Below are 18,194 nucleotides of genomic sequence, written 5' to 3'. Positions count from 1 at the left end.
CAATATGAAAAATGGGCAGTTGAGTGCGGTCTAGTATCACTTTGTCACTACGCTCAAGGCTGTCAAATAGATAACACTTTCTCGTAAAACAAATGTGCTGCAAACCAGTCAATTATTTTGTTGCCCTGCCAAAAGAATAGAGGAAAAATAATGATGGCATCAATAATTCAGTCATTAGACGAGTCACTTTTTTTTTTTATTTGCAAAAGATTTGTATTTGATTGATTTTTCATTTCACACATCCATAACTCTCTCTTTCAAACCAAAACAATTATATTAGGAAATATCTTAACATAAGTTTGCAAAGTAATAACAGTTATACACTATTTAATCATAAAAAAGGAGTATAGCTTACACATCACAATGGTTCTCATTCATCAGTGACCTGTTTCCAGTTAGTTCTATTAATGACCAATGCATTACAAAACATTTACAATAAAATACACATAAGTGTTGTTCTGCTTCAGCCATGTTTTTTTTTGTTTTTTTTTTGAGCCAAGTAGTCTTCCACATGAGCTTTAATAGGTGGTCAAGTATACAAAGTATTAGACTCGCAATGGTAAAACAAAAACACAACAATACATAAAAACAGGACTGAATTGGAGTTAAGGCAAGTGGCCCGCAGCTGATTATTGAAACATGCCTCCTATTTGTTTCTTTTTTTTTGGTCACTGGTACATGACTTAATGGTATAGTTTTTAATAGACAAAAAGTACATTTGCTCCACTTTATCAAAGTAATTGTGCGTATCAGGTGAACATCTGTGCAGTCCTGGAAACCTGCAATCAGTTATACATAAAAGTGACAAAACTCCTCAGCATTGCATGTATGTTCTTAGCATGTGTTGAATGGGGTGAATTAGGTTGACATTGGTAGGTATGCTTGTTTTGTAATGTTGGTATTACTTGATAATATACCCCAAAACTCTCTTCTATTCCTACTAGGATTTAGACTACAGGTGGGGAAGCTTCTCCCCACATAGGTGACCATTTCATTTGTATGAAGTCCTCCACTTATTTAAAAAAAAAAAAAAAAAAAAAAAAGAAAAAAAACATGATTGTAAATTGTGAGCAGCCGAGGTATTTTATCACTGTTCCTCTGAGGTTTGTTTTTAGAATTGCAAAGTGGATTGGATCAAAACACTAGTAGGTCATGTTTCCCACCCCACAACCACATTTCGACCAAGCAAGCTATTACGACACATACAATCTTTAAGAGGACCCTCTGACATGCACTTTCACACATTTCCTCATATATTACACGTTGTCATATATTAATCAATTTGGATCACACCATTCACTCACATTTTCTAAATATTTTTACAGTATATGCTTACAGGCTTTGAATTCAATACTAGTATGGGGGAGAAAAAAAGACAAGTAAATCCAGGTAACATGGAGCTGGCACACATTTTTGATTCAAACTTAAATGATTGTCAACTTGACAGTGTAATTGTACTTTGTACAGTTGTAAATATATGCAACATATAACATGATATAATGAGGTTAAGTTCAAATATTTTGTTCTGCTTCATAAAGTCCTTGAAAAGAGTCAACTCATTGTCCAAGTCCGCTGGTTTGGATACTATGACTTAATAAAAAACAAAGACCATGCAGGGTCACCTTGGCATCTCAGTGGCTTGCTGACATAACACATCCCAAGAATATATACGAATACCCTCTTTAGTGCTTGTGAACTATATAAAAAAAATGCTCAGTATAGTTGGCCTATCATTTTGCATACTTACTTAAAATTCTTCACCATCATTGAGATGCATAAAATGTAAACAAATATCGCAATGGCACTGCTTCTCCAATTTCCCTTTGGGATCAATAAAGTGTTCTCGTATTATTGCTAAATAGCCTGATGATGGGTCGGACTGTACGTCCAAAAATCAGTTGGGAAGCTAAGCAGTAAAATAACAATTGTGCCAAACTGGTGAGCACATCCCCCTTCCTTATTGGCTGTACATGACGCCACCCCATCTCTGGGTTGGGGGCGGTAGCTTCTGTGACTGGCCTCCTGGTTCTCGAGTATCCATTAACTCACGGCTACGTTCAAATCTGCTCTTTATCCGTCCTCCACAACTGTTCTTTGACTTCCGTGGGCAGGGTGTTGAAGAGGTCCTCCTCCACGACGAGACCAGTTCTCTTTAGCTGCCGGCACTCTGCCAGCTCAACCGGTAGACACTCCAGACGGTTGCCTCTCAGCTCGAGTTGCGTCAGTCCGGTCAGCTCGCCGAAGCGTGACGGCAGAGACTGCAGGCAGTTGTTGCCCAGGTTCAAAGTGCGCAGTTTCTTGCATTGGAACAGCTCATTGGGAAGGCTCTCGATCTTCATGGAAAGATGGTTGGGGTAGGGGGGTGGACGAAAGGGGAAAACATTACAATTAGATAGTAAAGCCAGAAAGGTATTGTTGTAGACTCATTGTTAGTGATAAAAGAAAGCCATTCGACAAAGAAATCATATTACTTTAGCAGTGCATAGAAATTCTTAAAAGGTAAGTCAACCCATTTTTTTACAATATGTTTTATGGATCCTTACTACTCTAAATATGGTATTTTGGTTAATATTGCGTTAATGGAATATGAGTTAAGCAGCAAAATCCAGCAGTATTTATCAATATAAGAAGGCGGCCATTTTGCCACTTGCTGTCGAGTTAAAATGACATCACAGTTGCTCAGGTCACAGGTAATGGCTAATCACAGCTCAGCTTCAGAAAACAGATGAGCCGTGGTTGGCCGTTGCCTGAGTCCTGAGTAATTGTGATGTCATCTTCAGTCGACAGAAAGTGTCATAGTGGTCACTCTCTGAGGTAGATAACAACGGCTAGATTTTGCTGCATAACTCATTCCACAAATGTAATATTAATCAGAATGTCACATTTAGACTAGTGAGGTTACATAACATTATTGTCAAGAAATGTTTAAGGCTGACTTACCCTTGAAGTCAAATTTAATACATCTTTCAATACCTGGTTTTGTTTTGACTGAGGCTAAGTTGGATGGCTAGATGTTATATAACTAGTTTGATAACTCCCAACAAATTCTTTAATGTACCAGAGAAGCTAGAACTATTTTTTTTCCAATTACCAATGCTTCTGCAATGTTAAGCATTTTGTTCCAATTTAACTGATAAAACTCCACAATACCACCTAAGAGACGGCACTGTATCTAAATCCAGTCCACCCACCCTACAGCGAAACACAGACCTGTGAACCAATGAAAGCGGAACAAATTATATTTTATGGCGGGACCCTTTTCAATCAAAATGAAAATAGTGACTCGAACCCGACAGTGGAAACAGGCAGGTTCAACGACAGGTCATATACTCACTCTGTTGGCAGTCACAGCAAGGTACTGAAGGTTCTGCAGGGAGCCAATGTCAGCTGGGATATTGGTTAAATTGTTATGGCTCAGGTCCAGAAAGCGAAGCTTGCGACAATAAAACAACTGGCCGGGAATCTTCTCAATCTTGTTTCTGTTCAGGTACAGCTTCTCTAAATTGATCAGGGTGCCAATCTGAATGGGAATGTAGGCAATCTGATTGTACCAGAGTTTAAGGCAGACCAGCCTGTGCAGGTGCTGGAAACTGATGATCTCCTCGATGGTCTTCAGGTTGTTGTCCTTCAAATCGATCTCCTGTAAATTGTGCAAGCTGAAGATGGAATGCGGTATGCGCTCCAGGTCGCAGCGGATCAGCTCCAGTTCGGTCAGATTGACCATTTTCTTCAGGCTGTTGAGCACCATCAGCTTGGTGCCTTCGTTGTTGACGGACAGCTTCTGGAGGTGCATGCCCACGTCGGTCACCACCTGAGGCAGCTTGGTGAGATTGCTCTTCAAACGCAGAACCTTGAGCCGTTTGAGCTCCCTCAGCCCGTCGATGACGATGTAGCGGTTGTTCTCAGCGCTGAGATTCCCGGTGAGATGAAGCTCACTGAGGTTCTTCAAACTATAAATCCATAAAGGAATCTCTTTGATATCCGTGAATTTGATGTGCAGCGACTTCAAATTCTCCCGCAAAAAGGCCAACGCCGGCGCTTCGATTTTTGCCGGGGTATGGTAAAGCCACATCTCGCGCAGGTTGACGAGCTGAGCGATTATCGGCGGGATGGTCACATCCGGGATAAGCTCCAGCTTGAGAACCTCCAACTCCATCAGGTCAAATACCGTGTCTGGAATTCCGCTTAGCATGAAAAGGTGCAGCTCCAGCTTCTCTTGAGAGTTCTTGGTTATCCTCTGCCTGAGCTTGTCCAGTGTCCACTCATTGTTGAGGTTGAGTTGCCTCAGTTTGTTTTCGCTCACTTCTGAGAGGAACACGGCAAAGCGCTTGGAGTATAGCGGGTCATACTGATCGATCATATGCAACATGAACGCAAAGTCGTTCTTCACGTCGGGTATGTCGCTGTAGCTGCTCTCTTCTCGTATTGACTCAAAGGAATACTTCTTGAGGGAGCGCCGCAACATCCAGCACAATGTATACATGCAGATGAAGCCATACACGACTACTAGGCTAATGTAAAAACAGGCCAAGATCTTAAAAAGCGTAGCTAACGGATGAGCGCAGCGATACACGCTGTAACCAGTCAGACTTTCTATATCAACATTACAGTCCACGCTGAACTTGATATCGTTCACGTAATACCCTGTATAGCAGATAATCAAAATGAATTTGATGACCTTGATGATCGTCTGACGGATGTACAGCCGGTACACGATATCTCCTTCTTCCACATGTATCCGGAACTTCTTGACTTTTTCAAAGAGAGCTTTCGCCTGTTCGCCTTCCTTCTTATCCAAAACCCCCGTCTCGGTTCGATCGACAATGCCCTGCTCAAGGCGTGTCTTTGTTCTCTGGAGCATAGGAACGCTGGCTTCCACGTCTTCACTGATAACCGACTCCTTGTGCTCCATTGAGCCATTCATTTTCATCGGTTTCGGATCACTTTCTTCAACCACCGTCTCAGACAGAGCCCTGGTGGTCCATGGCGAGTCAAAGCACTTTAGTAAGATGGACACAAAATGCTCTAGTTTGGAGCTCGTCCGGGGAAACTTAAACCAAAAGTTGCTACAGGCTAAGAAAATAAGGGTATGGAGTAACACCAGGTAGGGGAAATACTTGGCAAACCAGTGTAATCTAGTCTCGTAGCACACAGCGTCTACATAGTTATACTGGTGGCGGTCCAAATCGTACTGGATTCCTTTGGGCTCCCATGAAAAAGGTGTGGTGAATGATGAATTTAAGTTCTTCTTGCAGGTCTGATCAACCACCCACTTGCAGGGCAAGCAGATCATCTTGTCCTGGGTGACCTGCAGAGTCCCACCGAACACCGAGATCATGAGCATAACGATGGAAATGTAGTCCGTGAACACGTCCCACCATGGTTTCAGGATGCGGTAGGCCGGCTGTGTGTCCACAAAGTACCGTAGTTCAGTGATGGGGATCATGGTTTATCTGTGGGGAAAAAGCACCGATTTGAGCAAACGAGTATAATGAGAATGAAATGCTTGACGGTGGCTCAGTTAGTAGAGCGGGATATGGATTTCACGTCATAAATATTGTTTTCACTTGTTACTTGGAAGAACTGTGCACATGTATTTCTCATCTCTTGTTCAATATTTCTGTAAAAATTTGACAAAAACGAGGCACAAAAAGTGATCAATTGAGAACCACTGCTCAATTGGAACACTGTGTGAAAATGAGCTTCAGGCTTTTTCTGACAAAGTGCTCGTTCATATACTTTAGTATAATGGATATGATGCTTTTGTTTTAACAGGTCCAATTAATCTTTGAAATGGGGTGCCACACTGCATGTGGGCTTTTGAGCCAAAACTCATCAGTCAATTAAATATGAAGTGCAATTTTCTCCGACTTCTTATAGTCTTTCCATCATTTATATTTGCATAAATCAAAAGAAAATGATCCCGTTTTCACAGTTAGGGTTACTGGCATCGATCCAAAAAAATACTACATTTTTAGTTGAGATTGAATTAAGTAATCCAGTGGTGGAAGGGCATTTATTATATTTATTACCTAATTTTTCTTCATTGACTATGTAGAAAATCAACCATCAATTCAGGGATTATTATTTTTTTTTAATGGTCTGGAAAAATCCTTATCAAAATGTGCAGAGCTTCTGTCCATGCCATAGTGTCGTATTCAGGGTATCTGCAAGTTGAGGTAGCCAAATTTGGGACTATCAGCATAACATCACATTTTCTGTATTATCAGGACATTTTCCATATACTAAATTCTGCAAGTATTAGCATTTATATGCACCATTTATTAATGCAAAAATAAGAATCAAGCAATTTAAACTCAAGAAAGTGTCAATATGTATTTTGTTTGGTATTATTCTAAATTCTACTATTCTAAATCTGGGGAAAAAATGTCTTCATGTAATGAAACACAATAAAGTAATGAAATACAAACTTTTTTTGCGTTTTTATTTCCTGCAGAGGCTATCCTTGGGTATTTGCTGAAAACAATAACAACAACTTTACAAAACGTTAGCATATTTTTGGGCTTTCCGTAACACCAGAAGGTGCCACAAGATGGCACCAAATACCCGTCTAATAGGAAAGTAGTAATCGGTGTTAAAAAAAATATGCTAAAGTGTATATTTGTAATAACAATGATATGTTGAAGATGTAAGGGAGAGTTTTGTCTACGTGTTAGCGTTCGGTATACATTTTTTTCAAATAAAATAATTTGTTAAAGCGTAATTTTTGAGGGTGATATTGTAAAGATGAATTTGAAAAGATTTTTTTAAAAGCTTTTTGGGATCATGATTTGTGGTACAATTACAGTTTAAACTATTAATATAGGAAATTATATTTAAAAAAATTGTGTGTGTGTGTGTGGGGGGGGGCAATTACTCACAGGTTCATGCAGTTCACAGTTGGGTTTACTGGATAATGGTGTGGAGCCATTTAGTCAGTTATTCACCATATGCTTCACACATCACGTCATCATATCATTAAAAAGTGTACTTTAGACAGCAGCAGAATAAGCTCCTAGTTTGCATGAAACTTGACACCTGTATTTCTTCCACTCATGCATAAATTCATGACTGCAACGCTACTTTTCTAGATTAAAATCACAACTCAAAGAGCATCATATTCCTGTCATGTGATTCCACAGAAAATATGGCAATACTGCTTAAACTTAAAAAAATAAATAAATAATAATGATCTGGTCTCAATCCTTTGTTGTGAACGTCAATGGTGTTTAAAGTGCTTTATTGTTTTCAACATTGCAGTGGAAAAAATGTTAAAATGTTACTTAAAGCATTGCCTACACATATTTTTATTTTTTTATAATGGTGACTGTTGAACTCTGGGGCATGAATGATAATACAGTTTTGGTCGTTTCATCATTTTGAGCATCACCAGCGTCACATAATAGATCTTAAGATATTCAACTCTACATAAAAAAGCCAACCTTTGGTGTTAACGTCTGATGTGCGAAATATGACGCATTCGTTCATTTCACACTAATAATAAATAAATGTAAGATTATTCAAAAGCATTAGAAGCAAAAAATATAGTCTACTTACACATCTGTAAAGAACAATACGTCCACCCGCTTGCAATGAACAACATTCCGCGTCAGCTCTTTTGGCAATATTGTCCATCAGTGGTTCCAACCTGCCCCCGGCTCGGCGTGTGTGCGGCACGCCCAGCTTGTAAGCTTGAGAAGGGACTCCTCTAAAGATGATGTTCCGTTTTGGCACGATTAACCCAAACAACGCGACGGCCAGAGGAGCCACCTCTCTCTCGAGCTCTCTATTCTTAGCCATTTCCGTTAATAATACCCAGAGTATTGTCTGCGGGGGCCTTGAAAAGCACCTCCCTCGACCTTCAGTAGCAGAGATCCTGTTTACCTTATAGAAAATGCTGTCTCCGACCAGTTGCCTCTCCGGGATACTCTACTGTCACCTTTTCCCTCACCTCGCCAACACACCTACACTTAGACAATAAGAGGCAGGCGCTGGCAGTCATCGCGGGCGTCTACTTTGTTCGGAAACGATAAAGTCGGGGACACCAAGTCTGCGTCAGGGGCCAAAAAGCAAATTGATACTGGCTCAGCTTCAGAGCTCCTTATTTTCTACTCACATCACGCATGCCTGTGTTACGATTGTGTAACTTACCGGATTCACTGTGTTATCTGGGCTCCAGTGCCTGTTGCTGTTGGTGATGGATGAGCCGCTTTCTGTGAGTCCATGAGCGTTCATGGACCATCGCCACTCTCACTGCCATGAGCTTCTGCGTGAAATCTGAATTAAACGTAAAACAATAAAAATACAAAACACACATGGTGATTCATTAGATATGTTTAACTTGTGTGACACTTAAGTACACGTGGTTAAAAAATGTAGAGAAATAAAAATTCAAGTAGTTTGAGTGGTGGCATGTAATTACCCTTAATTAATGAGAAGTTGGACACAGAAGACGTCCAACATCGGTAACATTAGTACGAATGGGTTTTGTAAAATAAATAAATAAAATGGCTTACTGAACTAGAAGGCATTAATTAAAGAATAAAACGCTTGGATTTGCAAAATAGATTTGAGTCTTTTTTTTGGGGGGGACAGAGCACACGTGTAATACGCGGTCGACTTAACACGACCGTCTTCGGCGCACTAGCCTTGGGTGCTGTAGCCAGCGAGCTAGCTAGCTACATGTTTACCACCCGGCTCTTTGTGTCATCTGGTTTAACTTGAATTGTGAAAGAAAACGCCGCGGAGATATGAGCGGAGCGACAACAAGTTATGGGAAAACAGCTTGAAGCGTCGACTTACTGTGTTTGAAGGCGTGTATTTAAATCCAGAGCCGCTGGAAGAAGCGTAAATTTGCCTTTTCGTGGCTAGGGCAGCTAAAGCTAATAGCAATAGCCGCTGTTTTCCCGAGCACAATCCAGACGCTTCAGTCCTAGTCCGTCACCGCTTACCGATAGGTGGTAGTATGTGACTTTTAGTAAACGTAGAAGAAGACGCCGCTTCCTGGAGATGGTTATGTGTTTGTTTTGGTTGCAAAACAGCTTCGAATAGTGTGTTTTTAAAACCCCCAAATGGTGTCATTGAACATTTTCCGAACGGTTGGCTCATTCCGGATGCTGCCGCTCGCAAGCCGGCTCGTGACGAGTCGACCGGCCGCTTTCAAAGCTATTGCATGTCCAGCCAAATGTTTGGTCGTGGGTTTACCAACAGACACATGGAGCAGCAACACGACCCTCAGAACCTTTGGGACTTGCTCCTTCAGTACCGTCACGTCAGTCGGGAGTTACAGCACATGCAATGTCCAAATGAACTGCTGGAAGTGTAAAGAACTTTTAGACAAAAGCCCTACATTCTTCTGCTCGTCCTGTAAAGTAGTCCAGCCTCCTAATGAGGGAGTATCCTTCTTCAGCATCATGGACTGGTAAGTATCTAGTTACAACCTTCATGTCGTAAAACATAATTAATCCGCTTTGGTGACAAACTCGATGTTCAGGATTCGGAATAGACAATAAGATACACAGTACAAGATGCAGTACAAATATTCAAAAGTATGCACATTTACTTAAAAAAAAATAAATAAATAACATTATACAAGAGGCAGCTGTTACTAGGTGCACAGTGGTTCTCAAGTTGGAATCCAGGAATCCTTGAGCCATAAGTTGGAGCATGCAAAATAATTATATAATAAATTACTGTCATATTACAAAAGTGCATCACGTGCAGCAAAAAAACAACAAACAAACAAAAAACAGTCACAACTAGAGCTGCGAGCAGCTATAAAGGGCCCTCGCAACCCGGGCCACGTTGGGGTATATGCAAGTCGGGGGACTTGCACGTTGGGGTACTGTTAAATAGACAAGGACCATGGAAAATAGAAATGCATTTGCCGTGCCTTGTGTGTAAAAAGGTGCAGTAAAAGGCCAAAAATGATGCACAATTCCCAAAATAAATTCAAAAGTGTGGACTTTCTGATGTGTGTGCAAAGTTTCATGAAAAGTCGCTCGTTTGATATTCAAAACCAGCATCTGTTTATTTGAAAACATTGCATGGCACAGAGATGGTGTGTGATCAAATAAAAAGCTTTTTGATGACTCTTAATGTGGTGTCGCTGTGCAACACATATGTATTCATGACATAGTGAAGTATTGTGACAGTTTTGTAGGGTCCAGCAAACAGTAAATGTGTGACAGTTATTCAAGAAAAAATGTAGCTTTGAAGCAGGCTAACCAATGACATCATCTAAAGGGGAAAAAAGCACATGAGCAAGCATAGGTATAAGTAGAGGAGAAAAAGAGATGAAAGAAGTGCGAGAGATGGAACAGGAGAGGAATGCAGCTGTTTATGTATAGCTGTTGTAACAGGACAGATTAAATAACACTTTAACCTGGGGTTAACAGCGCCCTAGGACAGATAAACTCTTTAGTGTAAAAGTTTTCTGGGACAGATGAATCCCTTGGGGTCAAAGAGTTTGGGTTAGCACATAGTCTGTCTTAGGATAATGTAACCTCCATGGATGAATTAGTCCTAGGACGCTTTGACCTGCGGGCTAAAACTTCAGGGGGGTTAACCTGTCCTGTTATATTGTGATCATCGTCTTCGTGCATGTCCTCAGTGGCTTCTTCTGTCTGTGTGGCAGCATTTGATACATCTGTAGAACAAAAAAGAATGAAGAATCATGTTAGATCTGTGAAGTTTGGTTGTCTTAGGTGTAGTTTACAGAACAGTCGTGTGCATATTTTTAGCATGGTAGTGTCTTAATACAAATGCATATTATGTAATGCACTGTATATGGATATTACAGACGTAATATTTGACGGTGATCTTATATTCATAGTTTTTGCCCGTTAATAAATAATATAGCTAGTAAGTAATAAGACACGCAAAAATGGTATAGTTGAATCCTCTGGGTCAAAAAGCAATGTTTTAGGATTGTGTGATGAAATGATGAATAAAAGTAAGGATACGACAGGTACATAAATGGTTATATATACACACGGACATATATATTTATACAGTATAACAGTGCCGCATGTATTGGTTTTAAGGAAAGAGTTGAAAAGCAGTGTTCAGAAAAAAGCATAAGACGCACAAAGTACCATTTCACTACATGTAATAAGTTGTCAAGTAGACATGTGAATTAAGTGGTTAAGATAGTGGCTACTGTGCAAGTAAGCTTCAATTGTCTCTAAAAGGTTAGCATATGTGTTCTACATGATATCAATGGCTAGACGTGCTCGTGGAGAAACATTACAAACAGAAAAACACACTAAAGGTGCCTTTAACAAACCTGTTAATAAATGAGAACTTAATACATATATGTATGGCATACTGTATATGATTGAGAAAGCTGTTTAGTTTATGTATTGTATACTTACGGAAAAAAGTTGGCAATCTTTGCGTATGGAGATGATTAGAGGGTCTTTATCAAAAGAGAATTTGCTTGTTGATTTGTTCATGTTCTGTAGAAAAGCAAAGGAGTAGAAATAAATACAGTATCATACTTCATAAACATACAAGAAATTTGTAGCTGTATTAACCATTGTTGGTATTTGAAGTGATAATTTAGGAATAGAAGTGTAGTGATTGCAGAATTTATAGAGTGCTTACCTTGTATGACTTTGTAGATGGAAATGTCTTTTGTTGAAAGAGCTCTTTGTTGTCTACTATATATGCAAGGACAAGCATAAGTAGGTGTGGTTATGAAGTACTTGACCATTGAAATAAAGCAGTGGTATCAAATGTATGGACCGTGGTTTGGCTCAGGCCTGCAAAGGGGTTTAATGTGGCACAAGAGATAATCTTGTAAGGTACAAAAAATAATAATAATATAATAGGTATGCCTCTGAGTTTTCACAAATCTAGGTCAAGTCAAGTCATCTTTAGTTATTTTGCGCTTGAATCATCCAATCGGAAATGCTCCATAAAAAATGTATAGAGGGTGCGATTTATTGCAAATTGCACAAGAAATCTCTAAAAATTCATGTTAATGACAAGTCTGATGTGTGTGCAAAGTTTCACGAGTTTTCACACATGTATAGATAAAAAAAAACAAAGCAGCACTTTACTTGGCAACCAATGCATCGCTATAGCAGCAGCGTGCGACAAAATAAAAAACTTTCGATAAATTTGCATCTTAAACATCTTAAGATGAAACACACCAAGTTTGAACACGGTCGGATGAATTTTGTAGGAGGAGTTAAAATATGACCCCTAAAAAAGGCCACAAAAAAAGTCTACAAATCCCATCATAAATCAAAATGGCGGACTTCCTGTTTGGTTTAGCACATGGTTCCAAGAGACTTTTTTGTACATCTCTTATGTATGCCTCTAAATTATCATAGCGCTAGGTGAAACGTACAACCGGGAATGCTTCGTTAAAGAGGAGTTTTTTAGCTCAAAATGTGATGCCCGGCCCCTACGGGACTTCCTGTTGGGTTTAGCACATGGCACCAAGAGACATTTTTGTACATCGTGGGCTGTTACATTTGTCTCCAAATTTTCGTAGCTCTAGCTGCTTCGTACAACTGGGAATGCTTCATTAAGAAGTAATTTTTTCCTTTGCAAACTGTGCATGCCACGGCAACAGCGTGCGACAAAATAAAAAGCTTTCAATAACTTTTCATCTTCAACATCTTAAGATGAATCACACCAAGTTTGGAGATGATCGGATAAACTCTGTAGGAGGAATATCAAATTTTTCGCCAGACCCGATCTGCGTGTAAAGTTTGGTGAGTTTTCGTTCATGTTTAGTGCCTCAATAATGTGGTTGTTTGCGGAAAAGAATAATAACAAAGAAGAAGAAGAAGAATAATAATAAGAATTCCTTCAGGAACAATAGGGACCTCGCAGCGGTCGCTGCTCGGGCCCTAATAAATGGATTCATTTCAAGAAAAAAAACAAACAGCACATAATGAGTTGATAATGTTTGTATATTACCTTTTCCCTCCACAGCGAAGACACATTTGCACTGGACACGCACAAACTGCAGAAAAGATACTTGCAGCTCCAACGCTCCCTACATCCAGACAACTTCAGCCAGAAATCTGCGGTAGGCCGGGGTTTATATAAGTGGATAACAGCCCAGGAGCTTGGTCTGTGAGTGGTCTGCTGCTTCTCGATCTCTTCGTGTTGTTGAAGTACTGCACAGCCCTCAACATACATGAATAAACACCCTTTGGAAAATAATTGTATCCATTTTCCAGTGAACAAAATGGTACATTTCTGAAATATGATGATGATGATTACTCTCTTGAGTTAGATTAAAATAAATAAATAAATAAAAAAAATGCCATCGATAATGTTACTTCTGAAAGGAAACTCGAGATTTTCTGACCGATCTGTTGAGGTGTAATCATTTATGTTGAGTACTGTATGAGATATGCTGATTTTATCAGTTGTTAAAATGGCCAAGGAAAATTAGGTACCATGATAAGGAAAGAAAAAGTATGATTAATGTTATCAAACTTTCATCTGAGACTACTTATATCCATCTGTAGATTCGGTAAATTACTATTGTGTATTATTGTGGTTGTAGTTTTCACTATTAGACTGTATCATCTATTGTACCGAAATGTAGTTCCTTTATTTTACACCTTAAAGATGGTAACGAGGTCACCACATTATCATGATGAATAGTAGTTAGCAGTAGTAAATTTTAGAAAATGCTATTAAAAACAGAGTACTATTATTTTGAAATACCTAATGTAAACATACATTTGAAAAGAAGTTTAGTGCGATACATTTGAGATCAATAACTTCTTTTTAAAACTCTTTTAATTGTTATATACTTGTGGATTAAAAAACAAAAAAAACAATCCTGCATTATTTACTGAAAAACGTCACGAATTACCTTACTTTTTTTGTGTTTGGACCAAATCTGTAAAAGTATTGCTTTGCTGCCATGTCGTGTTATCTTGTCACCAATGAACTATGTTTACGTGAGTATTAAAATGAACTTTGCTTAGCATGATCAATTTTTGTGATTAATAGTAAAAGGAATCGATCAACATTGCCGTAATTTTCCATAGAAATTGTTCGATCAAAATCAGTGGATGATCGATTGGAGCACCACTAAGTGCACATAAGTGATTATGAAAGTTTTGATTGTGATGTTGAATATTCACCTTTTTTTTTTTTTAAGTGCAGTCTTGTGATGCCTGTCTTGTGACATGTTGCCTGTTTGAACATACTTTTTTATTTTTACGTTAAACGCCTTAATAATTAAAAACAAAAAAAGACATAATGGTAAAATATGGGCCTTTTGCCCAAAGTCAGCTGCAATAGGCTGAAGCTCACCCGCGACCCTCGTGAGGGTAAGCGGTAAAGAAAATGGATGGTAAACAGGTGATCAAATGTGCCCTTGTCGAGCATTAAAAGGAAATTGCTTGACTTTAGCGCAATAGGCATTGTGAGCAAGGAGTGTGCAAGGCAATGCTCATGCACCCTGAAGTTACAGTCCACAAAGATAAGGAGGCTTCTTGACGCAGAGCCTATGTTTTGGCCATTTTATTCATACCCCCCTCCGGCCATTCTTTTAAATTAGACATCTTTTGGCCTCGAGGGTCCACATCACATATAGAAAAGCCATTACTTATACAAGGCAGCCAACGACTGCATTGGTTGTTATTACAAATACAGCTCAACGACAACTGGCCCAATGGTGAGACTATTGATTTTCACAAAGAGCTGACAGACTGCATATATACCTTCAAAGAACACTCACACCCGTCAACAACATTTTTCTCATTTTGTCTTCAGAAATACCTGCTGTGTAGCTTTATCAGTGCATTTGAAAAGAGGCCACCAATTGTCAGACATAATAAAAAAAACTGGGTGAAAAAAGATTCAAATTCACACATGTAAGCTTCTGTGAGTGAGTGAGTGAGTGAGTGAGTGAGTGAGTGAAAAAAAAAATCCGTGCATGCTTTCAAATTGCCGCGGGAGTGACGTCACGCAGCTGGCAAATTCGCCCGGTACCGTTTGCGACACACCACCCCCCGCTGTGCGAATGGCTGGAGGGTGGTAAACACTGTCTTTCCACAGAAACGTCCCGCTGTTTACAAAACAAACACAAAATGGTAAAATACAGGCTGGGGTGGGGGTGGGGGTTTAGGACAAAATCAACAGAAGAAATGAAGACAAGCCCTGATCTCTAAATCGAGAAGTTGTTTGCTTGTTTAAATCCTGTATTTAAAAAGTGCCTTTTCCAGAGTGAAACTGGCAGACTCGGCCTTTAACTTACCATTTGAAAATAATACATTGTAGAGCTGGAATTGCAAAACTGATCCTGTGAAAGTACAATAGTTTGCTCACGTATACCATACTGTCAGAATCTGGTGCCTAATTGCGTTCAGACTTGTTCCTTTTCTGTTTTTTTTTGGGGGGGGGGGGGGGGGGGGGGTTCATCATCATTCTCTGTGTAGAGCTTAAAAAACACGTTAAATCCAAAAGTTAATCCACAAGGTTGACTTAAGAGTATTGTATATGTCAATGGCTAGGGACTGCAAAAAAAGAGGAAATCTAGCAGGAAAAAAATTTTTTTTCTTTTGCAGGAAGAACAGGAGTATTCTGAACATCAGTCAGCGCTTGTCAACAAAGCCTACAACACGCTGCTGAAGCCTTTGAGTCGTGGCCTTTATATGGTAAGTTCAAACTCTCCCGACTGTCTTGTCTGAAAGAAGCGGCATGTCGCCATGCCCTGCATAACGCCGCATCCTCGTCGTCTTGCCTTCCAGCTGGAGCTGAAGGGGATGCGCATCGACGACGGCACCGATTCCGGGGCAGATCCTGAGTTTTTGTTGGAGCTGATGGAGATCAACGAAGCCCTCGAACGGGCACGGACGCCAGAGGAAGCCGATAAGATCAGCCAAGACACAAAATGTAAACAATTTTACTTAATTGTGGGAATGCTGAAGCATTATTCAACTAGCTTAAAAAAAATTCACATCTCCCGGGGTATATATTGTGTGATTCCACATTTATTACAGTATTTGCACAATTTAACATTTAATATCAGCTTTTCCCCATTCATTTTCAATGGGACAGATATTGAACTTTTTCTAAGTATCACTTTTCTCACCCACTTCCATACATATAACTTATCATTACCAGGTGTCTGATACTGCTCGGTGGCACAGTTGATATTGTCCAGTAACCAGGAGGTTAGAATTTCATAATTTATCTCTCAATTTACTTCATAAGCATGCATTCAAATTTTAGCATTCAGCTTTCAGCATTCCCACGCAATTTCTTCAGAAATTGCACTTAGTCTAGTTTGTGTGAAAGTTGATAATGATTTAGCTATGCCAGCAACATATAGTGAACAGGCAGAACAATCAAATGCTCTTCCACTAGATGGTCAACATTGGATTTGTACAGCCCAAGGGTTATTATGTATTACTCTATGGGTGTAAAAATTTGACTTACTAGGTTGCAGAAATTCATGACAAATTGCACTTCCTTTTGAAGCTTTTGGAAGTTTTTTTTTTCTTCTCTTTTCTCCCCAAATTCACTTTGTTGTACTTTGTGCATTCAGACACCCACTGACGCAATGTTCGGCTCGCAATGAAAGAGCCGGTCCTTTTCATGAACATGTGCAGTCGTTGAACTTGTCGCATCCTCCTCGCTTGCAGGGAAACTGAAAGGCTTGACAGTGAAGATAGACGGCGCCCTGCGCGCAGGTGAGGCATCAAGAAGTCCCTTTGAAACGCCTTCCACATTCCTCCTACTCATTGCGTGCTCGTTTTGTAATCTATGCTGAAGCTTTATGTCGCCGAATGAGTCATCAAGTTGAACCTTTTTTTTTTTTTGTGCTCCTTCTTGTCTTTATTTTATTTTTTTTCCTGGCAGGAGAGCTCCAAGCTGCCAAGGCACTGCTTGCCCAAATGAAATACTTCTCAAATATTGAAGAGAAAGTTAAGGAAAAACTTTCTGGATTCATGTAATTTCACTTTCCCTGTGACAAATTCTTATTATTGTGACACTTGAAAAAGTTTTGTACCGAGGAATCATGATGGTTTTGGCATTGCCGCACATGCAGTGTTCAAATATGGAAGAATCTTAAACTGAACTGCTTTTCAATTTAGCTTTAAATAAATTCATTATTTAATCTGTGTTTTCACTTGATTGCTCATCGAGGTTCATAATCAATGAAACCTTCGCTTGATCATTCCCTCACTGTCCACAACTTCCTCAGAGAGATGAAAATTCCACATGCTCCTCTTGAATTTATTTACCTCCAAATTAAAGCATTTGTACAAACCAAGTGAAGAATTAGGTGAATGAAATAGCCAATAGAGCGGTCAATTAAATGTGGCTTTGACTTACGTTATGTAAAAAAACAGTAACAGTAATATGTTCTATGCATCCCGTTTTGATCCATCTCAAGAGCGCTGCCATTTTGTACTATTTTCTGGGTTTAGTCTTTAGGTGCTGTGATTTTATTTTCAGTCGACAGTATTGCTGGGATTTAAAAAAAAAGATTAATCAAATCAATTTTCCTTTTCATAGCCCGATATTGATACATAAAACCATGAATGAATAATTTTAATGCATATTTTCCCTTAAATTAATTTGAAAATAGAATTTTACTTAAATGCCAAAATGTTTTTGCTAACTTGTTTTATTGAAATTTACTGTTTACAGAATTTTTAAAGTACTTTAATACATTCACAAAAGACCTGACAATATTGCATGTTGAAGACCAGAATCTTTTTTTTAATTTATATGTACATGTATTTTAATAAAATATAAATATATGGTAAGTAAAATTGGTACTGTGCGGAATCCTGAACTGAGGTGAAAATTAAAGTGAATAGGATGGATTTGAGCCAATGTGAATCAAATCAAATCAAATCGATTTTGGAAATCTGAATCAATAACCGGCACTTTGTTGACATCAAGTGGCAAAATAGCTGCCCCCTAAGATAGATAAAAATGGGTGGATTATTCGACTTCATATCTGACTATGCCCCTCCATTTTCTGCTTTAAATGCAATTGAACAGGGAACTAGAACTAGAAAGCCACAACATACAGTATTATATACTATTATAAGCTATATGAAATGTTACACCTAATGGCTAACCTATCATTTGATATGAAAGATTTTATTACTTGTAATACTAATTGTACTTGTCTTCATATTGTTGTCAAAAGCAGGACAGTATATTCAGTTCCTCAGGTTTCCTTTAGGTGG

General features: G+C 39.1%; 2 protein-coding genes and 1 long non-coding RNA gene across 7 annotated transcripts; 1 reads left to right on the top strand and 2 right to left on the bottom strand.

Moving 5' to 3' along the window:
- Positions 1-183: 183 nt before the first annotated feature.
- On the bottom strand, positions 184-8,981 carry LOC144018625 (volume-regulated anion channel subunit LRRC8A). 5 transcript variants are annotated; one of them, XM_077520997.1, is made up of 5 exons: positions 8,803-8,981; positions 8,152-8,277; positions 7,885-8,050; positions 3,335-5,453; positions 184-2,333 (listed from the first exon to the last, which is right to left on the bottom strand). In XM_077520997.1, exons 4-5 carry the CDS (start codon positions 5,444-5,446, stop codon positions 2,058-2,060), a joined length of 2,388 nt encoding a protein of 795 aa, XP_077377123.1. In that variant the 5' UTR covers positions 5,447-5,453; positions 7,885-8,050; positions 8,152-8,277; positions 8,803-8,981; the 3' UTR covers positions 184-2,057. The 5 variants fall into 5 exon arrangements, with proteins under 5 accessions (XP_077377123.1, XP_077377122.1, XP_077377124.1 ...); XM_077520996.1 differs by lacking the exon at positions 7,885-8,050 and having other exon boundaries at positions 8,803-8,979; XM_077520998.1 differs by lacking the exons at positions 7,885-8,050; positions 8,803-8,981 and adding an exon at positions 8,423-8,753.
- Positions 8,627-17,107, top strand: hscb (HscB mitochondrial iron-sulfur cluster cochaperone). The gene is made up of 6 exons (XM_077521001.1): positions 8,627-9,421; positions 12,952-13,048; positions 15,552-15,641; positions 15,735-15,879; positions 16,632-16,679; positions 16,849-17,107. The coding sequence occupies exons 1-6, from the start codon at positions 9,072-9,074 to the stop codon at positions 16,941-16,943; spliced, it is 825 nt and encodes a 274-aa protein (XP_077377127.1). The 5' UTR covers positions 8,627-9,071; the 3' UTR covers positions 16,944-17,107.
- LOC144018628 (uncharacterized) lies at positions 10,012-12,148 on the bottom strand. The gene is made up of 2 exons (XR_013283485.1): positions 11,376-12,148; positions 10,012-10,648 (listed from the first exon to the last, which is right to left on the bottom strand). It is a non-coding gene; the product is annotated as an uncharacterized LOC144018628 (long non-coding RNA).
- Positions 17,108-18,194: the final 1,087 nt, after the last annotated feature.

This window comes from Festucalex cinctus, chromosome 5, assembly GCF_051991245.1.
Source record: "Festucalex cinctus isolate MCC-2025b chromosome 5, RoL_Fcin_1.0, whole genome shotgun sequence".
NCBI classification, from domain to species: Eukaryota; Metazoa; Chordata; class Actinopteri; order Syngnathiformes; family Syngnathidae; genus Festucalex; species Festucalex cinctus.
Note: the sequence above shows the minus strand (reverse complement) of the source record. Positions and strands in the feature narration are given on the sequence as shown.